Below are 22,077 nucleotides of genomic sequence, written 5' to 3'. Positions count from 1 at the left end.
TATTTCTTAGCATTGTGGTATAGTTATTAGGGTAACTTTTAATAGGATTTTATAGGGGTTCTGGTCTATACGTATTCTATAAATCTTATTATTCTTTTCTATTCTTCTAGTTCTGTTCTATTCTTTAAGTTATAGTAATAGTCTTTAGGTCTACTTCTATATTCTATTCTTATTTATAGTCTATAAATATTTTTAAGTTCCTTCTTAGAAAGAAGAGGTAGTTAAGCTTTAGATAATATTAGCGACTTAGTTAATTAAGATATAAGCATAGTAAGAGGGACGCGTAAGCCTATATAATTGGTAGTTTATAAATAAAGATCTAAAGCTAGAGAAAGGAAAGGAGACGGAGGGTGGCGCCGCTTAATGTTATATACGATCCTCTAGTTATATAATAGTAACTATCTATAACTATCTATAATAGTTTATAACTATCTATAACAGTCTATAACTATCTATAACAGTTTATAACTATCTATAACAGTTTATAACTATCTATAACTATCTACTATAATTTACTAGTTTCCACTAGTGCTGTAACACTATTTAGTCTATAGGTATTACTAGCTTCGCTTCTTCTTATATAATCTTAAAATGCATCTATATAAGAAATTTCTTAAGTTTTAACTTCTTACCTAAGAATCGTTTAATAGATAGTAGTTTAATCTTTACTACTTCTATCCCATTAATTCTTTCTTTAAGTATCCTATTATTGTTTATTAATTAATTAACTATTGCTTATAATTGTCCAACTATAACTAGCTAAGAGTTAATATCTACTATACTAGTGTTATTACCTAATCCTAATATAGTTACTACCGTTAATAATATTATAACTACTACTTTTAGTAACATATTATTTAACTTCTTTTACTATAACTTCAGTAGTAAATATACAATAAAGCCTTATAGGAAATACTACGATAGACTTCTTAATGGGCTAGGTATATAGGTATAGAATAGTTAACAACGTAAATATAACTAGTAAAGTGGTTACCTAATAAATTAACTTTAATTATATTCTAAAATTTACTATTAAAAAAAAACTATATATAGAGACTATGTGTCCCTAAATATATAACTCCTCCCTATAATAAAGGTTTAGTATATTAGTACGTTAGTACGTTAGTATATTACGTTTTTACATTCTTACATTCTTACGCTCCGAACTTATAACGTAACTAGCTACGTAACTCAGCTACCTTTTATCCTATAGCTTAATTGGTTCTAGTGCCTCCTATACTATCTTAACCAACCCATTTATATCTCTTCTTAGTAGTTATACTACTGCCAATATAAGGTCCGTAATAGTTAAGGCATTTAGCTAGCTAGATTATAAATTAATTACAAACTTAATAAGTAGATTAATTACTTAAGCTAACTTTTTAACCTTATCTTTAGTAAAGCGGGTAAGAAACTTAAATTATTTATTATTTAAACCTTCTTTCTTCTTAGGTAGCTATACGTTAATAAGCTTCTAAATAGGCCTTATCCTCTTAAAAGGCTTCTACGGCTATATAGGTTTGGTATTAGCGAATAAGGTAGCTAGCGCGGCCGCTATAGCGTTACTATTGTTGGTTTATAGTAGCTATAAAGCAATAGCGGAAAATGTATAACGTTTAAGCTCGTCTACATACTAAGGATATTAATATTAGGTAAAGAAGGTGGTAAGGGGCAAGGATCACTCTCTATTAAAACCCCTAGTTAACTAATTAACGGAAGGTCGCGCTAAATGTATATATAAGCACTAGAAATTAGCTTTACCTTTTATTAGATACCTTCTATCAGTTTATTAAAACCCCCCTATTAGAAATATCCCTTAGACGTAATTCCGGTGGTTTCGTATAAACGTAGTTAGTTAGGTTACGGACCGATTGAAAATCCGCACCAACGGAATCACGTCTAAGCTTGCTAAGGTAACTCTTCGGGTACGATAAAACTGGCCCATTTAGCATATACGCAACCCCTAAAAATTAAGAGTTAGAACACCATATATATTAAATCTAATACCTTATTATTTAACCGTCTAATTATCTGCATTTATATAACCGCTTTATATACTACTTATACTACTTCTAAACCTTCTTTTAGTTTAGCTTTTCCTTAAATATATATATAAATTAAGCTAGCGCAGCTTTCTTTATTGTATAACGCCTTAAATAAAACTTCCTCTTTAACCCTTAAGCTTAAGACTTAATAATTAAGAAATTGGGAGAATTTCCTAGCCTTATAATAATTAAGAGACTATAATTCTTTACTTAAGAATATATCACTCTTAAGTTATAAGTAGAGTCTTTATCTTAATAAAGAGTAAGCCCTTTTAAGCGGAAATTATTAAGAATTATTAGGAGAATATAGTTAATATAAACGTCTATAGTTATCTTTTTAACTTTATTTAGAACCTTGTATATAACTAGCTTCTTATAATTAAAGCTAATAATTATAAAAATTAAGAAGAGCTTAATTAAGACCTCTTCTTATACCTTAGCTTTAGTATCTTTACTCACAACCTTCTTCCTTAAAATATTATATCCTTTATATTAACTTGCCGAACCCTTATATTATTTAATACGCTTTATAATTTAAGGGCTAATTTTAAAGTAGAATTTATTACAAAAAACCATATCTTCCCAATCCTTTAAATGCGGTTATTAAGGGAGTTAGATATTAATAAAATTAAGATAATTATTAGCTTACGTTTAAGTTAACTCCTTTTTTTCTTTACAGACAGCGTTTATAATCCCTTTATCTTTCTTATATGTCCGTTAAATTGGTTAATAGTATATAGAGAAAGGAAGCTTAACGCTAGTAGCTTCCACAATATTAATCTAAGGCGCGCCTTTATGTCAAGAGGGATATATTTATCGTTAAAATAATTCGCGATTGCGGCTGTTTCGGAGCGTTTAAGAGACCTAGGTTTCCCACGAGGGTCTGGACCTGCGTTAGGCTGGTTATGCCGTGTATAAAGCTGTTTTAAAGAGAGTATTCGACTCTAAATTCAAGGTGCAACGCCGGTAATATCTCGAATCTCCTCTCGAGTAAGCGTAAGATCTTGTTTACGCGCGAGCGCTCATAGCGTAAAAACAGCGCATCGCTGGGGGTTTTTTACTTGTCCGACATATTGTGCAAGGCCTAGAGGAGGCGTATACTGTCATATAAGTGCTTTTTATGCTTTGCGAGACCGTAATCGAGCCATTCTGTGTGTTGCTTTAAAGTAAACAAATCGACGATTAAGTGGGTTGCGCACGTGCCAAATGGGCCGGTTTTATCGTACCCGAAGAGCTGCCTGACGAAACCCCCCTAATAGCCTCACAGAAATCTCACCACTGCAGTGTTTGCCACGAGATTCCCCCTGTCAAAATTATCCAATTCATTATGAGCACCTCAACTCTCAAGTTGAGGCATGCCTCCCGCCTCCCTCGCTCACTGCTTCCGTACCAATCAGCCCGGCATGAATCAACCACCCGCCGGCATAAAAAAATGCAAACCCTCCCTCCCTCACCCTCCTACGCCTCCAATACCACAACTTCTGCACACATCATATTTAACCCACCTTCGTCCGCCCCAAATGTCTACCACACCCCACTCAAGTTCTTACCTAAGAATGACCGACGGCGACAGCTCTATTCTGCGGCAATGGCTTCATCAACACAAACTGCGCTCTCCACACGCACGCCCATAACTGCCCAAACTGGCACTCCCTTAAGCGTGGCTTCTTTTCTCCCTCCAAAACCCTCAGCTTCTCTCCCGCCTCCCGTACGCATGCCTTATGAGAAGAAATACCATCTCACTGACGTTGAAATTGCTGAAATACGTTCACTGCGGTCGTCAGATCCGGATTTGTGGACGAGGGAGCGCTTGGCAGAGAAATTTGGGTGCAGTCAGTTTTTTGTGGGTTTGGTGTGCAAGGCACCGGAGAAGGCTAAAACTGTGGAACGGCAGCATCAGGAAGCGAGGGAACGGTGGGGAAGGAGGAGGAAGGAAGCGAAGGAGGACCGAAATATGAGAAGAGAGACTTGGGGGAGAGATTTGTAGACGAAGAATATTGGAAACTGGGGATTCGAGCGGGCCTGGGAAAGATTGGAAGCGACGAGCCAACTATTTGGAAGCGCGGCGGGAAAATCCGAGAGAGCTTGCATGTGTTATTCATGCTGCATTCGTTTGTCGAGGGATTCGAATGAAGGGCGGTGGGAGGATTGGGTGTAAGATATGGTGATTTTGCATGCGTCAACGCAGGGTATGTATATCTTACGAATCTGGGGGAATTTTCCGTTCGTTGTATAATGGACTATTTACCGATACATTAAGATCAACATAACAGAGTGAACGTTCAAAATTCCTACAATTTACTCGGGCTGTCCAAATTTGCGTTCCCAGCCGCATAATGGGGTCACGCAGCTCTCATTTGGTCGGGCTGAATCACTGAGGCGGTAGCATCAACATTGTTATGTAGGCAGATGACTGCATGGTGTATTTTACGAGAATTTTCTTATCTGAAGGTGAGATTCATTGGATAGTCTCTAGAGCGACTTGAAGCACCTCGAAGAGACTTATAATGCTGGTAGGAGAGTCCTGAGGTCTATTGAAACCTTTAGAAAGAGTCTGCTTCGTATGTATTCCGTCTGTTTTATATTATCTCCGTATTTCCCACCCCTAATTCATCGGCTCCTCAGCCGCATAGTGAAGATATGCACCCAACAACTTGATGCCCTCAATGTAGTTTTTCTTATCTAGCTTCTCGTTGATTGAATGCGCCGCATCTGTGGAGCTACCCATTGGTAACAGCAGCACATTCTTTCCAGTCGCCTGTTCAAAAGTCAAAGTGACAGGTATACTACCACCTTCCCTGGTTAAATCCGGTTTTACTCCCCACACGTGCCTCACTGCCTTTCCAGCTGCAGTAAAGTTCCAGTGTTTAGGCGATGCTACCCACCATTTTCCAGCATGCTGGAGGTATACACGGCATTTATTTTTCGAGCCTAGCGCGGCGAAAGCGTCGTTGACATGTTTATATACAAGTTCGTTGACCGCTTCGATCTCCATGTCGGGGACGGTACGTATGCTGAACTTTCCAGTTACTTTGGCAGGGATGACTGTTTTGGCGCCGGGAGCGCTGAAAGCGCCTTCTACACCATGGAGAGAAAGCGAGGGGTAGCGCCAGCGGCCCATGAGTGTGCGTTCTTTGTCTGGATAGAGGCCGGTTTCGCTTCCCAATGATTCGTATAGGTTGTCCATTGTGAAGGCAATGTCGCCGTAAAGAGACTTCTCCTCATCTGTAAAAGGGGCGACAAGGTCATCAATTCCTTTGATCAGAATCTTGCCGTCTGGCGATACCAGCGTGCCCATTACACGCACAAGGTCCGTCATAGGCTCGTGCACCGTACCGCCGAATACGCCGCTGTGAAGATCCTGCCCTGGCCCAGATATCTCAATCGAATAGTAGTTGCACCCGCGAAGACCATATGTCAGACAGGGCTTCTCGGTTCCCAGCCAGTAGTTGTCTGAAATGCAAACAGCATCCGCGTCCTTGAAGTACTTCTTGCTCTCTTCCATGATAAAATCATCAAGACCCTCTGAGCCATATTCCTCCATACCTTCGAAGCACATGAGCAGATTCACTGGGAAGTCCACACCGGCTTTTTGATGGGCCTCAATAGCATTTAGCCAACCCAGCACAGGTCCTTTATCATCGGTACTACCACGTCCGTACATGCGCCCTTTGTCATCTGTAGTGAGCTTGAAAGGTTCTGTTGCCCATCCATCTTCTAATAGTGCAGGCTGAACATCGTAGTGGCCATAGACGAGGATCGTGCGCTTTTTGGAATCATTGCCATAACGTGCGACCACAACCGGCGGTAGTTGGAGGTGCTCTTTATGTGGCTGCTTGCCTAGTGGCCGTAGCTCTACCTTTGCGCCCAAAGACTTGAGCTCTGAGGCTAGAAACTCGCCCATCTGATTGGTATTAGCGGGAAGTTATTGTAATATGTCTGAGAGATATAGGCATAGATTTTTTACCTTGATAACCTCTGGCCTCCTCTCATCCTCGGCGCTGACACTTGGAATCGCCACAGCCTTCCTCAGCCTCTCGATGAAAGCATCCGACAAGCTATCGACTTGCTTGAAGTAAGCGTCGAGCTGGGGCGCCATGCTATCGACTTGCTTGAAGTAAGCGTCGAGCTGGGGCGCCATGATTCTTTTATCACTGTAGAGGTAGGGCCAAACCGGCTTAGATGACCTGCGCGATATTGAAGGGAAGTAATTTCGAATCGAAGGGAGAATGTGTTGAGATGGGAGGCGGAGAGAAAAGCCGGTGGGAAGGTGGCTAGGTGAATAGGGTGAGGTGAGCCTGCTGAGTGGGAGGGGACGCAAGGTAGCGCGGGGCATGCTTTGGGTTTGGAGTTGGGGTTGAATCGACTGGCACCGGTAAACAAAAACTAGTATACGATCGTCTCTCAATAATTATTTGCCATACGTCATTATTTACAAACATGTATAGCATGGTCCAAACACTTGCAAACATACTCCACAAGTCATTGTTCAAGACTGAAAGGTCCGCAAGAGCTTCATCGGTCTTCCAGAGCCGTTGGGTTATTAAATATCCTCCCTTTCAACTCCCATGTTTACTCCCGCCTTCGTGATGATGAAACCAAGTCGCTCTCCAGAACTAGAACCTAGCTTCCATGCTTCAAATTTCTCCACATTAATTGCAGAAGCCCTCCGCCCTTTCTCCGCAAGTGCGCCCTCTATGCTCGTCGCCTCGGGGAAGGGGGTAACGGGTATTCTTCTGACCCCAAAACGAAGAGTTGGAAGTAGAGACCAAGAGGATGTAAGGCTGGATCTCATGCTTTGAGCTCCTTGAGCGGTGTGTGAAGTAGATGAAAGTGACCAGCTTGTTGTAACGATGGTACAAGAGAAGGTTCGGGAGAGGTCGGTAAGTTGTCGCGCCAAGGCAGCATATACTTCGTTCGTTGACAGCGCTCTTGATTCAGAAAGGCGTGCGGTATCTTCCTCTGTACGAGTTTGCCAAAAGAATGCGCTAGCGCTGTCAAGTATAATCGAGTGAAGTGGTCGATTAATTGAGGCATGGGATGTCGAGTGAAACAAATACATAGGTAGACTAGAGACAGTCGAGAGCAAAGAAGTATGAGACCAAGGCCGAAATATATGGATGTGGGACAGAGAAGATTGAATAAGATCATGGATAACTTTCGATTTTCCTGTAGTTGAGAACTGGGCTCCATTTACGGGTTGGCTAAAAGAGAATGACGATTCTAGCTGTGAAATCACGTAATGAGACATGACTTCTGTTAGCCTCTGGATGTCGAAGCGACAGTCTGTATCCAATACAACTACTGCACCACCCTTCCCGTTGAGCACCATACCCCGATGAGTTCGTGGAAGGATGGCGAGAGTGGTCATGTAATATAGTAAATGTGTTTTCCCTCCACCAGAACCCGCCGAGATGAATTCAATGAAGGGTCCTTTGGATATTATATTTCGTGCAGAAACATCTGGCAATGGTCGATCCGCTGCTGACGATGACCATGGCTCCACTGGTGGCTGGGGTTGCGCTTGAGGTATCACCCCTTGCTCACGAAATGGAAGAAGGGTGTCAAGCGCCTGGATACCAAAATAGGGAGAAACCCCAGCATGGCTGAGGGCTTTCAATGAATACAGAATCTGTTTCCATGATTAGATGTGACCTATGATGGTGATATATCAATTCTGGTTCCACCCACCTCATCCAGTCCATCCTCCTCCACCTCACGTAGCAATCTCCTCCCTAGATCTTCAGCACTCATTCTTGAGCTCAATCCTCAAGTTTTTTCCAGTATATCCTGCATGCCTAATTCTCAATTTCTTAATCCTCAACATCAATCTCTAACATCAAGCTTCTAGTTGTAGATGGCGCCGCCAATAGAAGAATTCCTCCCAGCCCAGCTCGAGCAGAGGCTACAATATACAATGAACGGCAAGCTGCGGAAGAGCCCTGTTGAGTTGGAGAAGTGCAAGTTGATGGAGATGGTGCAATATATGTGCGAGGTCAGCAATAGGAATGACCCGAACGCTGTCGTGGTTTGTCAGCCGGTGGTGAGGTTGTTTCGGAGGTGAAGGCTGCTCTCCCACCCGTGAGCAGCTGAAGCTAACAGCTTGGGACAATAGGTGCGCCAACGGATTAACAGTGGAGACGACGGCCTGGGAAGATTTGCATGATTGAGCAAGTAGGAGAGTGTGAGAGCTTGGAATGCGATTCTTAGTGCTCTGGGTTAGGGCAGATGTTATTGTCCAAAGGTGCGTCAAGATTCGAGGATTTTGCCGAAAGTATCACTGAGAGAGAATCATGGTAGGAGTGTTTTGATGATAACTCCCTCATCCAAGCTTAAAATATTTTGCTAGCAAATTCAACTCCAAAAAATGCAGCTTAAGCACCTTTAATGATCCGCTTGCCTACCCAAAACGCCTCGCTGATAGGATGAACCCATAACTCATCGGAGGACTCTAAGGCCCAGAATAAATGCTCGACCTAAGACGCCCACATCGCTGTCTGCGCTGCCTTCCTCCAATATCTACGGTCATAATTGACAAGCGCTCCTCTTTCCAGCTTCTCCTCCATCGCGGCCTTCTTCCCGTCAGCTGCACCATCATACCCAATGTCCATATCCATATCCCTTATTAGAAACGCTTGTTCATCTTGCTGTATTGTAGCCATGGTCTCAGCCCACATCTGTTCGCTCTTCTGTTGCCCGCTCTGGTTATCCCGTGTCCCTCCCCGTTTCTGAAACCCGCTTTTGCTTGCTGCCATAAGCTTCCGCAGCGCCTGCTCAGCTAATATTCCTTCTTCCGTTGCACGTTCCCTGATCTTGCGCGGGTCCTGTTCGCGTTCCGTGTACACAGGTGATTCCTGCCATGTGTGCTTGCTTGGGAAATTAGGAAAATGGGAAGGTATGTAGTTCCGCTCTGCTTTATCCCTTGCGCCAGAAAGCTCCAGACCGAGTAAACCTTCTAAATCTGGTGGTGGTGGTTCTGCGGGCGGCGGAGGAGGTATCGGCGGTTGAGTTATTGATGGTGGAATTGGAAGGTTGAGGTGTTGTATCAGTGAAGCTGGCTTTATACCCATGTGGGCGAGTGCGTGGATAAAGTCTTGTGGAATGGACTGAGTGCGTCGGCTTGAGCTCATTGACTGCTTAACCAATGATAGAAAATGTAACATGTCTGTGGTTGAAAGTTAATGGGTGGATATAATGACAGGCAAATAGAGTATTTCAAACTCTACCGAGCTGACATACACTCTTCAACCTCAGCCCGGAAAGCCTCAAGCGCTGTAGGCTTCACGCTGTCAAATCCTATAGCACTTAGATGTAGCGATATGGCGCGCAACATCTGACTCTTGAAAAAGAGCTCATCTTGTGGTGCCACCAGCGGATCGACATAAAAGGGTTGTGTGTGCTGGAGTTGGTGATGTATCCTTCGCCGATTACCGTCTGGGTAATTGCCATTGTTATTTGGCGGATGCGGTCTCTTCATAGTGGATGCTGAGGAGCTGGCGCACTTCGGATCTAGCCATGCATGGGCTTTACCAAAGAAAGATAGAAGAGAAGGAGACTCGTGACTTGACTGAGAGTCTATAGCGGCGCACTTACAGGTGCATGATAAGGGTATTCAAAGGTGGTGAGAAGGTCGTGGGTGGCTTGCTTTGCGGCTCTGGCACAAGGAGTGTCGGTTACGTTGCTTGTGGAACTAAGTCCTAGCGTGCATTTGTAATATGCCCGCCCCATAGTAATTTGGTACGTGCGCACCATCGCATGACGCGTCGGATGTCAAAACAACACCTTGCCTTCGCCATTGAATTTGAAGCTTTTGATCCTCACACAAATCTTCTATCGCGATTGAATCTTGGAGTGTTTATTCGTCCTCATCGCTGCCAGGCTGGCAGGCAGAGCTTACTAATTACTACACTTGGATCAATAAAGCCCCCATTGATATCTGAGGCTTCGCCAGTCGCTCAATCTGAGTTCTTTCTACTTTGACGCCAGATTCGCGCTTAAATTCTTCTATACCAGCCTTGCAAACTTCACCGCTAACAGTTATAGACTCCATAGCCTTATATATTTCGTAGCCGGACTCCCCCCATATACGCGCCCGGCGCTTATAGCCCCCCCTTAAACAGCTATATAAAAAGCGGGTTTCCTAGATATGGCAGCAGGGCAGTTAATAGCGACGATAGAAGGAATAGGTGTAGATATTCTCGCCTCTTAGTGATATAAGCTCCTCGTTGTCCTCCACTATATCATCGGCAAGCTCCGTCAGGTAATAAGCTGCTGCACAGGATCTGGTCTGTCATATAAGGCCAGAGCTGGTTGGACTGTTCAACGCTTAAATAAAGGTCCTGCTGGAGGGTGAAGAAAGCACACCTCTAACCAGCAATATCGTCGGGTATACGAAGGATTGGGTGAGCGCTGCTGCTGCCAGCGGCAGTAGGGGGGTTGGAAGCGGGTGCGCGTCTGCGAGGCATTGCAAACTCCTCTCAGATTTGATCGCGATAGAGGATTTGTATGAGGATCAAAAGCTTCAAATTCAATGGCGAGGGCAAGGTGTTGTTTTGACATCCGACGCGTCATGCGCGCGATGGTGCGCACGTACCAAATTACTATGGGGCGGGCATATTACAAATGCACGCTAGGACTTAGTTCCACAAGCAACGTAACCGACACCCAAGGAGTGTCGCCGGAAGTTACCGAGAGGCCTTGAACGAGCTTTACATACATACAACCTCACACCACCGCATTGACTTCAATCTTCACCACATCTCCAACCTTCGTCTGCATTACAACACCTCTTCGCTCACCCAATCTTCTGCAATGGCAGTCAAGCCAATTACCGGGGTATCCCTCCCAACCGGAACTCTTGGACCTCGGACGGGAGAATGGAGCTAACATAAGTGCTTTAGATGCTCCGTCGCGGCATCGTACTCGACCTCACAGTCGCTCTTGGTCAGTAATATCCTCAAAAAGCTACACGATTACTTTAATTGCTACATGTCATGCACTATAGCTATCATCGATATACGATAACTAACTCCCCGCAGGTCTCGGAACAACAGCCGGCTATGCATGGTGGTATGGTAAGTGACAGGACTACCGCTGATATACGTTAGCCCTTTTCTCAGCAGTTATTGCGAACTTTGAATCTCACACCTTTCTAAAAGGCTACCACGTCCCCGCGGTCCGCCACCGTGATGTATTCTACCAAAAGATCGAAGATGAACGGGTAGCTGCCCTTGGCCAGAACAAATAAACTTATTCTGGACTTGCGGGGTGGGTGAATCTGTTACATGTAGGAGGATGATAGACGGTGCATAGATTAGGCATTGGCGTGGGTGGACTGAACTGTATCATACAACTGTGGGAACGAAGTTTCAAAAGGTGCCAATCCAAGCCAATTCAAGATAAGCTTTTGCCCGCCGCAATATCGGAACGACATGTACAAAGATATAGCTGGCTGTTAGGCAATTTTTTGCCACGTTTATATTCAAATCGGCTGCATATACGAAAGCCTTCGAAACACCGCCTATGCAGTCTACACCTCTCCCGGACATCCAAGTAGACCGGAAACCTATGTAGGAATTAACACCTAACTTCAACCCCCTTTCTGCTAACGGTAAAATACTTCACCCCTTTGTATGGTGTGACTCCTGAACCTAAACCTCGACTTTTTTTCGCATCCACCAGGAGACTGTCAACTCTGACTCCACTGGCCAACCATCCCTTGACTGAAAAGCTAATTGTAGCTGATGAAGGCATTAGCACCTTATTCATCTTCACCTTCGCATTCTTCCGTTCCATCTGCTGTTCATGCTGGTATCCCTTTGACTGTTCAACTTCGAGAGTGGCGGTTTGGTAACCTCCACCATCCTCATCGTACTCCCACTTGTCACCCCCACCGCTGAAACCTGCAGGTCCAGCTTGCCCAGTGTCTTCATCCTCTTCAGACCCCATGACCGACCCTCGCAAGGTAGCCAATGCGCCAATAGCCCCGCCGTGACTGGAAGCCATGAGTGTGGCAACGTCTTTCCCACTGATTCGCCAACCAACCCTGGCATCGCCCGGGGCATACTGAGTGTCGCCTTTGCTAGCTCGTAGATCTGTAATATTGCGCACTCCAGCCGGCAAAGGCACATTGACTATTATTTCATCGACACTGGGATGGGCCGACGTGCCACCAGCGCCAAAGGCTGTGCTAGAACGTGAACCTAGGCCTGCAGCACGCGGGAATGAGGAAGATGGGCCAGATGCAGCTGATGATGAAGAATTGAATCGAGAGGAGAGCGTCAGCCTGACTTCAAATTCGGCGCCTATGGGGCCAAGACCTGTGCGAACTTGTACTATCGCGGGAAGGTTGAGGCTCGAGGCTTGTTTTGTTGCGGAAGCGGAGAAGGGCAGGGAGTCTCCGCCCAAAAGATCCACTTCATACCCCGCAAGAACGAATCTCCCATCTGGTGGCACAAAACTCAACTCACCGGGTTTTTCTCTCCACCTTGCGAGCCTAACGCAGGGGTGAAACACGGGAAGGCTGATCGTGTTGGCAATGCCACCAGGAGCATTCAGTTGTAACATTAAGTCTGGCACTCCAGACACCTTAGCCGTGAATGCTATAGTACCAAAAGCTAGCGCACTAAGTGGAATGCCAGAGGGTGCAAGAGTTATGTTGAGGGTTTCTACAATGTCCACATAGAGTTCATTGCTGGTGTGACGAACGTTTGCGCGGCGCCATGGGACAGGAGAGGCTGTATTAGAATTTGGACGCGGAAGATTTGGCCGTGGCAGTGAGAAGGGCGTGCTTGCTGATGGGGTGAGTGAAGGCGAAGAGCTAATTTCGGGGCATTAGTATAAATGCACAGTTTGGAGTATGCCTGGAATAAATAGAAATGGATGTAGAGAACTATCGCTGGGTTATATACCTGGGTAATCCTACACCTCCTAGTAATTTACCCATCCATGATGGCGCTTCCACAACGTCTCTCAGTGCATTTGGCTCTGTAATGGACACCAATCCTCCATCACACATCTCATTCAATAGTTGTGCCACGACATCATAAGAGCTCTCAATCTTGCTTGCTAGTAGCGGTGAGCCGAGGAAGTCTTCTAAAGCATCCGCTACACGATGCAGGAATTCCAGCACCAAAAGGGGTTCTGACTCGGCCGAGGACGGCGAAATAAAGAGAAGGTGATCCTGAAGTATCGAGTAGGCGAGTGTTGGTGGATGAGTATTTGGGAGATATATCAGCGAAGGTCGTGGCGAGGGATAGGCAAGGTAGAGAGGTAACAGGACGCTAGCAGAAGGTGGTCGAGCCCTATAAACATGCTCTAGTATAGTTGCACTATGGACATTAGGTACGGCGGGCCAGCATGGTGGGGTAGTGGGGAGTTACTTGTGCTCGTCAAAGATGTAAAGCGCTTCTATGGCACTCATGTTCGTCTCAGGTTATTGAGGAACCCCTTCGCAAGATCGGGCGTGCGGCCTGGAAGGGTTGTCCATAGAACATTAGAAAGGCAGGGGTGGTGCCCGGGTGGTGGATGAGATTCTTTGGTGTTTGTTGGTCGATGCGTCGCTTCGCAAAGCTTCCTCCGCAAATCTACCAGGGCTGCATGCATCTTTCTACAGTACTTCATAGTTCATCACCTGTTGCACTCCCGCACATCATTGTGCACTTCTACACTCTGATTTGTTTGACATGCTATCTCCAAGGTAGATGGCTAGGGATACACCTTCACTATATGCGCTGGAGCCAGGTCCGAAGCCGGACCAAGCCTTGGCCGAGGACAAAACTAATGTCAATGACTGTCTACCATGCCGTATTATGGGTATTTTGCTTCGCTCCCTCTCCATCTTAGTATCCACTCGAGTTGCTTAGTACTAATTAAAGCTTTACCAACCAGGCGGGGGTGCGTTCATTGGACTGGGTGTATACAGTTACATCTCTGGTCAATCCCAGCTCCGGCAGCAGCAAGCAGGAATTCTAAACAGTAAATCCATGTTTGGAATGAGGTCACGCCAGGCCGGTATAACGAGCATTGCGGCCACCCTTGTTGGACTTGGAATATACAGACTTGTTAATTAGAGCAGAGGCGACGTTAGAGAGCATGGTGCTGGCGTTTTATGTGAAATAATGCAGAAAGGATGAAGATGATTTATATTAAAATAGCAACGCTTTGCATCAAATCACCACTCTAAGGGCTAAATCAGACACTACCACGCTATGCATATTCCCATTCCATTTGGTATCTCGGCAAACCATGAGAAAGGCACCTATTTAAATGCTACTCCTTCCAATGCATAACCCGCAAATGCTGTTAACCCAACTGACGCCGCCTCTTGCTAATAATGTACCGTCTTTTAGGGGCACTGAAACCATCCATCCCCGTGAATATAATATGCAGCCTTCATGAGAAACGATTTCTCTTGCTTCCTCCAAAGCCGTCTTTTCGTTCGTTCCAAGATCCACTGATATCAAAATAATCGCCGAATGGCAACCTTCGCTTGAAGCCAGCACCACTGCCTAGATTTGAAGATGGACGGCTGTTGGCGCGGCTAAATTGACGGTTTGAGGAGCGCCGTGGGACAACTTCAACGCGCATAGATGGTATTGTCGTGATGTTGCTGTTTGATCCCGAGTGGTCCGACATATCTATTTCGCTTTCTTGAGATGGCGGAAGCGCATGCGAAGAACGAAACGTGAAATCAGCCCGGAAAGGGGTCGTGTCTGTATGGTTTGACGGAGCTGACAGGTCGACTGGCATTGGCAGAGCAGATTCTGGTCGAGGGGGCGAGGCTGGCCGGGGTGGAGGAGAGGATTGCACAGCTTCCGGACTGGGTTTTCTCTGCATTATCGGTGACGAACTTCGCGCCCTTTTCCCCTCTTGTGCTTCGTCGTCGCTATCACTTGTCACCTGGCCTGGAACAGCTCCTTCGAACCGCTCCGTAGCCCACTGCCTGACTCTCCAGCCCTCTCCATCACACAAGCCTAGACCCTCCTTGTCCAAAAATCCAATAAGTTCTTCCAGGGCTTCCTGATAGCCCTCTGCATGTGCCCGAGCTTGATCAGCAGCGGCAGTTTTATATAAGTTTGTCACAGAAAGGGCTGCCGATCGAAAGGCTTGGTGTAGGTCTGGCTGGGGAGTTGTTTTCCGTTTTGAAGATGTCGCAGATGGCAGTGATTTATTTAGAGCCCGCATGGAGTCCATGTCGTTCTGGGAGAGGTGAGTGTCTGCAGTGTAAGAGGCAAGGTTTCTCGGGTGACGTACAATTGCCTAAGGAGAGAACGGCTAACAGAGCCTGGCTAGGAAACGTATTAAGCAGTCCCGGTTGACGATTTTCTGGGAATGACGAGGCTCTCGTGGCGGGGCAGATGTTGGTGATTCTGATAGCCAGCCTCGGCGTGTGTTGGCCTTCTATCAAACTTGGCACGGGCCCTTCGTTCTGCTATGCCAAGCCCGCTTAACCATCATTTTCTCCGAGGCCCCATACCTTGCCCGATACCGCCGATCGTGGCAAGTAAAAAATATATATAAGCGAGGTGACTCCGTCACCTGAATTACTACTAAGTATCTCGAAAATCTAGGGACTATTTAGTTATAAATCGCCTCTATATTATAATCTATTAATCCATACGTCTTTTAGTATTATCTATCCCTTGCACTGATAACTGCGTCCAATAAATTGTAGCTCGTGCGCACCAATTAAAAGGCTTGCTTGAAGGGAAATATTGGGAAGTGTTAAACGTGCGCGGGCGTGATGTAGAGTACCTAGAATTTCTCGCACGGGCCACTTATTATTGGCAGTCATCAGTGCAAGGGATATTATAATTAGTAGCGGTTACTAACTATGCTTATTTAAATCTATAATTAAGTTAATTATTTAGTAAGGCTCTAGAAAGGCTTTAGATTTAACTTTATATAATATATACGTGGGTTGGACTGACAGGTATGCCGCCAAAGGGGCAATAGGTAGCCGTTGCCTCCTTCGTGAATGCTGGCTTCAAGAAGGTGAATGTTAGCAGAACTCGCCAGACAGTTGCGGTCACGTGACTGGAGAACTATATAAAAAACCCTACTCCGAACAGCGCCGCCCTTCTTCTTTCTCCTTTCCTTTCTCTAGCTTTAGATCCTCGTTTATAGACTACCAATTGTACAGGCTTGCGCACGTTGTATTACGGTCCTAGTGCCTCGATTAACTGAGTACGCAACGTCTATACAGAAATCATACTATACGGTAACATACACAGCGTCAAAAATTGCCAGCCATGATTATTAGCCAATGTATCCTTGGTAAATCGTACACTTGAAGAGCCATTTGTCCGGTCCTTGCTATATCCCTTAAACCGTCAATTATCGTCCTACGTTATCGATACAGATTTGGCTAATCAGGATGTATAAATTTTTAGTGTTATATGCACAGGCCATTCCTTTATCGATAAAGTAGTACCCTGACGGTTCAAGGGATAATGTGGAATTTGGAAGAGTGTTTACAGTCTTTATGTCTAGGCGCAGACAAGAACTTGTGCAGCTATCCCCTAGCCTCCGAACCGTTCGTGAAACGCAGTTGGTCACGCAGCTTATATTTCTTCCTTTCTCAAACATTAAAATTTTCACTGCAGCAGAACTTCGGCTGGGAAGTGTATTCACCGGTTTTGTTTTGATTGGCCAGAGAGGCGCTACAATGGGTGGCGAAGTGCTCGCAAGCGTTTACACAGCCCCCACCACATAGGATATTTGCCTTTGGCTCATTCTTCCACCTCAACCCATGCATATCCTTCTTCTCTGATATACCAAACTTCTCCAGTCTCCCGTAACGAAGCCTACCAATACTCACCGTCAATATGGTCATCTTTGGTGGCCTTGAGCTTGTTGCTGCAGGTTACCTGATCCATCGTCATTCTAAACATAAGCGAGAACGACGCTTGCAACAAGAAGCCTTCTTAGTCCCACACCAACGCGGTCGCGCTACAAGCACTCCCTCCATACATGAACATGGCGGTCGAAGCTATTCACTTGATCAGAACTACACATATACCGACCAGAAGCCACCAAGCTGGCAGCATCTTCAGCCTCAACTGCAATACACCTGCTCTCCCACTTCCCAGCTTCCACATGCCAATAGTTTGCCGCCAGCAGGCTGTCCGGTGACGGTATGGCCTCAGCAATGGGAGCAGCTGCAGCTGCAACCGCAGCTTCAAGCTACAAACTCGCACATTACCTATCAACAGCCCCATAACACCCAATACACCAACTCGCAGCCATACCACAACCCCAACTATTCGACTGGTCTGCCCGACTTCTCTCGAAGTACTACCTCTCTTCCAACGCGTCTCGACATTCATGAACAGCAAGAGCAGTTTGAGACGAGACCTACGCATATAAGTACCACTGATGGGTCAATAAGACATGTGAGGTTTGCGGAACCTAGTGGCAGCGACGAGGAGGCCCAACATAATGAATTCAACGATCCTCCACCAGCGTATACGCCGTGAGAAATTACATCGAAATCTTCACTACAAGGCTCTAGACAGGAAGGCAGAGTGTGTGTGGGTGCTGGCATCCATTTTTAGGTGTATAATGTGAAATCTACACAAGTTTTGCAGATGAGTTGATTTGGGGATGAAGGGACATACTGGATGTCGATTTTCTACATACTATTTAATATTGAATTTCTTGCCTGCATGTAACTCTATGTTGAGACGATTCACATTCCCTTATGTGTACCATGGGAGTTAACGATATATCTTACATAATGTCACACACACATTATGTACACAACATTGCTTCATTCATCCCTTGTTCTGCACAACATGGAATTGACACACGAAGGTCACCTGGACACGACTAAACTCGATTTTAATCACCCCCGAAAGATTGACCGAATCAACATCTTCGGCTATTTCAGAGACACGTACATTTCTCAAGTTCAGGTACAGGGTTTTATGTCTCTGCCAGGTGTAAGAGATGCTGTAGGGCGTGTTGAACACAATATTTTACTGTAAGTGAAACGATCCCGGCCAGTAGGAACTGCGCCAGCATAGGGATATCGTTAGGATGTCTAGGAGCAGATTCCTGCATCCCGAGTAGCGCCGCGGAATCAACTTCCGGTGTTTTGAGTTTTTAAACACCTGCAACGACCCCATCAAGCCATCCTCATCTACCCAATCCTCCCTATCGTTCCAGTCCCAAGGATTGCTGGAGCAGTATATTGACTTGAGGTGTTCGAGCGTGGGTGTAACAGGAACCCGGAGAGCATGTACAGTCTCGCTCGGCTCAGCCCACGACCAACGGTTACTTGGTCCTGCCATTGTATAGAGAAAAGAATTGAGACTATTGAAAGGAGAGTGTCGAGTTGAGCCGTTGAGTATCCACAATACTGGTGGTAAGTTGAAACGACGTTACGCTACAGGGATGCAAAGATGATAGGTCGATATTCTCATCCAAAACGAGGATTTCATTTCTAGTAAAACTTTCTAGGTAGCTATTATCAGGGGAGCAGGTCCATGCTCTGTGGTTCTTCAAATCCCTCACACCAAATTTCCATCTTCTGTAAGGCCCCTAGGTGGGCTAGAAACTGATGTTCAATACAATTGTTTATCATGCTCCTTCTGTTCTCATAAGAAAAATGAAATAGGGCACCGGATCGTCGTACACGATCATTCGCAATTCTTCTAATTTAGGAAGCAAGAGGAGTAGAATGACAATCGCCACTGTTTAGGCTATCAAAGAAGGTAGGCCGGCGATCCAGGCCCAAGTGCGTATCACTTTGACGGAGAAGCTCCCACTTATATCCAGAGGGTGCTGTGCTTTGTGATGAAAGAGAGTGTTGAATCCCCAACATACCGAAGGTCTAGATCCAATTGCTTTACACACTTCGCAAGTTCCGGTCGTTCAAGGATGGTGAAACATTGAGTGATGAGTACATTGTTGTGGTTTTCGAATCGTTGGCATAGAAATGGCTCCATCAGAGCGTGGAATGTACGCGAAACCATGGAGAGGTTAGTAACGTCTGCTTGTGATTTATGTATGGTAAAATCTCCAAGAGCATTTCAGTGGGCAGGCCTCGTATGCTATCCATAGCGCGGAGCTGCTGCTAGGAGATGAAAAGTGGATGCTGCGTGAATCTTACGAGCGAGCCATTTATTAGGAAGTTTTCAGCTTCGTTGCTTCCCGGAGTGTCCAATTCTGGAGCACAGGAACCAATAGCGCTGCAAGAAGGACAGTACGAATAGTCGCAGCATACAATTTCGTCAGGACGGGTGGCACTAGTGATTGATGATTGCTCTTGGTTAAGTGATACACCGAAGGTTCCATATTCGGCAATTCGCGATGGCAAGTTGGTGTTGGGCGGGTGCCGGCCTCGCACGGTCAGATCGACGATCTCCCCTCTGACATGTCGCTTTTCCAAGGAACTTGCGGCTTGCTGGCCACCCAAGTGCCAGTCTAACCCATAAAGGCCTCATTGGCATTTTACTCTATCTGGCCGAGGCCAGCCCTGTTTCCGCCTCCTGGTGCAAAAAGCCCAGTGGAGAATAAAGGGGTTTAAAACCATGCTGTCCTTCCTCATCCCACCTAACGTCCTGCAAAAATCGCACCACTTCTCTATTGATCAGCCTCGGCACCCCAACGACTCAGCATCCTTACACAGCCGAAGGGCTGAGCGTTCGCTCTCCTGCTATCCACTGCACACGCTTTGCCATCCTAGATCGCTGGGGGTAGCAGATGACGTCAGTCGTGCCGAGCCCACCTCCTCCCCCCAAAACGAAGCTAGAAGGCCCGTCCCTTTGCTCGGTGGATGAGATCCTCAGCCGTACTCCTGTTCCAACTGTTGTCATCGATGGGTCGCTGTGCATTCACCAAGTCTCGGACAGTTATCTAGCCTTGTGCAGGCGTGCTCGGGAACAGATGGTTGGCGTCCACCTTTACCAGTCCGTCAATAGAAATGTGGCCGTACACATGCCTAATGTAGACTCGCTCCGCACAGCTATCGATACTGCCCTGGCGACTCGCAAGGCTCATATTCTTGGGGATATACTGGTTGAGGACGAAAATTACTGGAGTATACGGGCGATACCTGTGTTCCGCCACGAGACACTTCTTTACGTGGTCCTCGAGGTCGAGGATACCACAGAGGAGCACATGAAGCAGGCCGAACTCGAGGAACGGCTATCCACTAATGAGACATTTCGAATCTTGGTCGACACGGTCAAAGACTACGCTATCTTCATGCTCAACCCTAAAGGCAATGTCGCCACTTGGAATGCCGGAGCACAACTTTTGAAAGGCTATACCAAAGAGGACATTGTGGGTCGGCACTTCTCCAACTTCTACGGCCTAGAAGATCGGCTTGCTGATAAACCGGGAAAAGAGTTAGTAATAGCTTTGCGAGATGGGCGGGTGGAAGATGAAGGATGGCGCTATCGAAAAGATGGTTCGAGATTCTGGGCTAATGTGATTATTACGCCGGTATACAGAGGCGATACCCTGATTGGGTTCAGTAAAGTCACCCGAGATCTCACTGAACGAAGAGCTGCCGAAGCTCGTTTGCTCTCAGCCTATGAAGAGTCTGCGAAGCTGAAATCCGAGTTCCTGGCAAACATGAGTCATGAGATCCGGACTCCTATGCATGGCATGCTATCAGCCCTGACTTTGTTGATTGACACTGGCTTGGATACTGAGCAGTTGGAACTGGCCCATATCATTGAGGAATCTGGGGGCGTTCTGCTACAAGTTATCAATGATATTCTGGACTATTCAAAGCTCGCCTCCAGCTGTTTTTCCATCAGTTCTGATGTTATCAGCGTACCAGATATTATATCCTCGGTCGCCCGTAGTTATCAAGCAACATTACGGCCTGGAACGCGCTTAGAAGTTGACCTCGATCCACGACTACCTAGCTCTGCTAATGGAGACCCCCTTCGTTATCGCCAGATTGTCCAGAACTTAGTGTCAAATGCAACGAAATTCACCGAGAACGGTCACGTTAGTGTACACGCAATGCTCCTGGAAGAGGAGGAAAGTTCATTTAGCATTTGACTGAAGTGACGGACTCCGGAATTGGTGTGCCACTAAATGCGGTTGGATCCCTCTTCACGCCATTTACGCAATTTGACAACTCAGCCACCAAGCGTTACCAGGGCACCGGATTAGGTCTTTCTATCTGCAAAAGCTTAGCTGAACTTATGGATGGCAGCATTGGTTTTCGCCCTAATCCCGCAGGTTATGGCAGTATCTTCTGGTTTTCCACGAAATTAAAAAAACTCAAAAAACTGGAGCAGTTGGATGAACTTGAAACGAAGCTGCAGCCCACTGCAGTCTCCTCAACCCCTCTGCCTTCCACCAACATCAAACTAGCGGCTACAGGAAAGAGGCTCTTGTTAGCTGAAGATAACCACATCAATCAGAAAGTCATGCTGAGGATGCTTAAGGGTCTTGGGTTTGAGCATGTCGATACAGCATTGGATGGTGTCCAGGCAGTGGCGCTTGCGAGGAAAAAGCTGACAAATTACGACCTGATTCTTATGGATATAAACATGCCTCATCTTGATGGAGTAGGAGCGACGGTGGAAATTAGAAATGCTGGTCTGCAGATTCCTATCATTGCTATGACTGCAAATGCCCTAAAGGGTCAGGCAGAGTCATACTTGGCAAAGGGAATGGACGACTACATTGCAAAGCCCGTGGACCGACAGCTCTTGCTCAAGACTTTACTGAAGTGGATACAATGCACAATTTCTTCGTAACATACTGCTCTGCCACTCAAATATCTTAATTAATATCAGCCAAAAAAAAAGCAGCGTTAGCAGCAGGAGCATGAAATCCCACAGTATATACCGCAGCTCTCATGGATACCGGACAATACGAAGTCGGACACTGCTGCAGCTTTGTTGATGTGGATGTGTAAAGTGCAAATCTCTTACATCCTCGGCAACATCATCAGCCTGCGTCTTGTGCTGTGCCCGCAAATGCGTTTCATCGAGTAATTGAGTACGGAGCTAGCTTAGATGGGGAGTGACATTTGGAAGGCTCGGGTAGAGTATATACA

At 45.9% G+C, this 22,077-nt stretch overlaps 11 protein-coding genes across 11 annotated transcripts; 6 read left to right on the top strand and 5 right to left on the bottom strand.

The window, feature by feature from the left end:
• Nucleotides 1-3,372: 3,372 nt before the first annotated feature.
• K441DRAFT_577753 (uncharacterized protein) lies at nt 3,373-4,032 on the top strand (the record flags this gene model as incomplete). The annotated part of the gene is made up of 1 exon (XM_067644259.1): nt 3,373-4,032. The coding sequence occupies one exon, from the start codon at nt 3,373-3,375 to the stop codon at nt 4,030-4,032; it is 660 nt and encodes a 219-aa protein (XP_067500372.1).
• A 618-nt stretch (nt 4,033-4,650) lies between these two features.
• K441DRAFT_577957 (CNDP dipeptidase) lies at nt 4,651-6,144 on the bottom strand (the record flags this gene model as incomplete). Its single annotated transcript, XM_067644273.1, has 2 exons — nt 4,651-5,949; nt 6,013-6,144. 2 exons carry the CDS (start codon nt 6,142-6,144, stop codon nt 4,651-4,653), a joined length of 1,431 nt encoding a protein of 476 aa, XP_067500371.1.
• Nucleotides 6,145-6,588: 444 nt separating this feature from the next.
• On the bottom strand, nt 6,589-7,799 carry K441DRAFT_680095 (uncharacterized protein; the record flags this gene model as incomplete). Its single annotated transcript, XM_067651337.1, has 2 exons — nt 6,589-7,677; nt 7,737-7,799. 2 exons carry the CDS (start codon nt 7,797-7,799, stop codon nt 6,589-6,591), a joined length of 1,152 nt encoding a protein of 383 aa, XP_067500370.1.
• On the top strand, nt 7,692-8,396 carry K441DRAFT_232909 (uncharacterized protein). Its single transcript, XM_067640657.1, has 3 exons — nt 7,692-8,105; nt 8,161-8,289; nt 8,346-8,396. The coding sequence occupies exons 1-2, from the start codon at nt 7,903-7,905 to the stop codon at nt 8,213-8,215; spliced, it is 258 nt and encodes an 85-aa protein (XP_067500369.1). The 5' UTR covers nt 7,692-7,902; the 3' UTR covers nt 8,216-8,289; nt 8,346-8,396.
• Nucleotides 8,348-9,691, bottom strand: K441DRAFT_665614 (uncharacterized protein). The gene is made up of 2 exons (XM_067649525.1): nt 9,285-9,691; nt 8,348-9,210 (listed from the first exon to the last, which is right to left on the bottom strand). The coding sequence occupies exons 1-2, from the start codon at nt 9,520-9,522 to the stop codon at nt 8,522-8,524; spliced, it is 927 nt and encodes a 308-aa protein (XP_067500368.1). The 5' UTR covers nt 9,523-9,691; the 3' UTR covers nt 8,348-8,521.
• Nucleotides 9,692-10,822: 1,131 nt separating this feature from the next.
• K441DRAFT_617275 (cytochrome c oxidase family protein-like protein) lies at nt 10,823-11,404 on the top strand. Its single transcript, XM_067645785.1, has 4 exons — nt 10,823-10,880; nt 10,946-10,988; nt 11,084-11,119; nt 11,204-11,404. The coding sequence occupies exons 1-4, from the start codon at nt 10,857-10,859 to the stop codon at nt 11,290-11,292; spliced, it is 192 nt and encodes a 63-aa protein (XP_067500367.1). The 5' UTR covers nt 10,823-10,856; the 3' UTR covers nt 11,293-11,404.
• K441DRAFT_698891 (clathrin adaptor, mu subunit) lies at nt 11,221-13,576 on the bottom strand. Its single transcript, XM_067653105.1, has 3 exons — nt 13,427-13,576; nt 12,956-13,375; nt 11,221-12,864 (listed from the first exon to the last, which is right to left on the bottom strand). The coding sequence occupies exons 1-3, from the start codon at nt 13,465-13,467 to the stop codon at nt 11,622-11,624; spliced, it is 1,704 nt and encodes a 567-aa protein (XP_067500366.1). The 5' UTR covers nt 13,468-13,576; the 3' UTR covers nt 11,221-11,621.
• A 171-nt stretch (nt 13,577-13,747) lies between these two features.
• K441DRAFT_577613 (uncharacterized protein) lies at nt 13,748-14,116 on the top strand (the record flags this gene model as incomplete). Its single annotated transcript, XM_067644248.1, has 2 exons — nt 13,748-13,859; nt 13,935-14,116. 2 exons carry the CDS (start codon nt 13,748-13,750, stop codon nt 14,114-14,116), a joined length of 294 nt encoding a protein of 97 aa, XP_067500365.1.
• A 322-nt stretch (nt 14,117-14,438) lies between these two features.
• Nucleotides 14,439-15,239, bottom strand: K441DRAFT_577809 (uncharacterized protein; the record flags this gene model as incomplete). The annotated part of the gene is made up of 1 exon (XM_067644263.1): nt 14,439-15,239. One exon carries the CDS (start codon nt 15,237-15,239, stop codon nt 14,439-14,441), a length of 801 nt encoding a protein of 266 aa, XP_067500364.1.
• Nucleotides 15,240-16,697: 1,458 nt separating this feature from the next.
• Nucleotides 16,698-17,839, top strand: K441DRAFT_665609 (uncharacterized protein). Its single transcript, XM_067649524.1, has one exon. It carries the CDS (start codon nt 16,874-16,876, stop codon nt 17,522-17,524), a length of 651 nt encoding a protein of 216 aa, XP_067500363.1. The 5' UTR covers nt 16,698-16,873; the 3' UTR covers nt 17,525-17,839.
• A 2,149-nt stretch (nt 17,840-19,988) lies between these two features.
• On the top strand, nt 19,989-21,775 carry K441DRAFT_680090 (uncharacterized protein; the record flags this gene model as incomplete). The annotated part of the gene is made up of 2 exons (XM_067651336.1): nt 19,989-21,014; nt 21,062-21,775. The coding sequence occupies 2 exons, from the start codon at nt 19,989-19,991 to the stop codon at nt 21,773-21,775; spliced, it is 1,740 nt and encodes a 579-aa protein (XP_067500362.1).
• Between the last annotated feature and the right edge of the window lie 302 nt (nt 21,776-22,077).

The sequence above is a fragment of the Cenococcum geophilum genome, assembly GCF_001692895.1.
Source record: "Cenococcum geophilum 1.58 unplaced genomic scaffold K441scaffold_44, whole genome shotgun sequence".
NCBI classification, from domain to species: domain Eukaryota; kingdom Fungi; phylum Ascomycota; class Dothideomycetes; order Gloniales; family Gloniaceae; genus Cenococcum; species Cenococcum geophilum.
Note: the sequence above shows the minus strand (reverse complement) of the source record. Positions and strands in the feature narration are given on the sequence as shown.

Excerpts from the sequence above, each read along its gene's own strand:
- K441DRAFT_698891 (XM_067653105.1), bottom strand. The coding sequence starts at position 13,467 with ATGAGTGCCATAGAAGCGCTTTACATCTTTGACGAGCACAA. Across the intron at positions 13,376-13,426 it reads TACATCTTTGACGAGCACAA|TGCAACTATACTAGAGCATG; the intron begins GTAACTCCCCAC and ends TAATGTCCATAG. Across the intron at positions 12,865-12,955 it reads GGAGGTGTAGGATTACCCAG|CTCTTCGCCTTCACTCACCC; the intron begins GTATATAACCCA and ends CCCCGAAATTAG.
- K441DRAFT_232909 (XM_067640657.1), top strand. The coding sequence starts at position 7,903 with ATGGCGCCGCCAATAGAAGAATTCCTCCCAGCCCAGCTCGAGCAGAGG. Across the intron at positions 8,106-8,160 it reads GTGGTGAGGTTGTTTCGGAG|GTGCGCCAACGGATTAACAG; the intron begins GTGAAGGCTGCT and ends TTGGGACAATAG.
- K441DRAFT_665614 (XM_067649525.1), bottom strand. The coding sequence starts at position 9,522 with ATGAAGAGACCGCATCCGCCAAATAACAATGGCAATTACCCAGACGGT. Across the intron at positions 9,211-9,284 it reads CCGGGCTGAGGTTGAAGAGT|ACATGTTACATTTTCTATCA; the intron begins GTATGTCAGCTC and ends TTTCAACCACAG.
- K441DRAFT_665609 (XM_067649524.1), top strand. The coding sequence starts at position 16,874 with ATGGTCATCTTTGGTGGCCTTGAGCTTGTTGCTGCAGGTTACCTGATC.
- K441DRAFT_617275 (XM_067645785.1), top strand. The coding sequence starts at position 10,857 with ATGGCAGTCAAGCCAATTACCGGG. Across the intron at positions 10,881-10,945 it reads CAGTCAAGCCAATTACCGGG|ATGCTCCGTCGCGGCATCGT; the intron begins GTATCCCTCCCA and ends TAAGTGCTTTAG. Across the intron at positions 10,989-11,083 it reads CGACCTCACAGTCGCTCTTG|GTCTCGGAACAACAGCCGGC; the intron begins GTCAGTAATATC and ends AACTCCCCGCAG.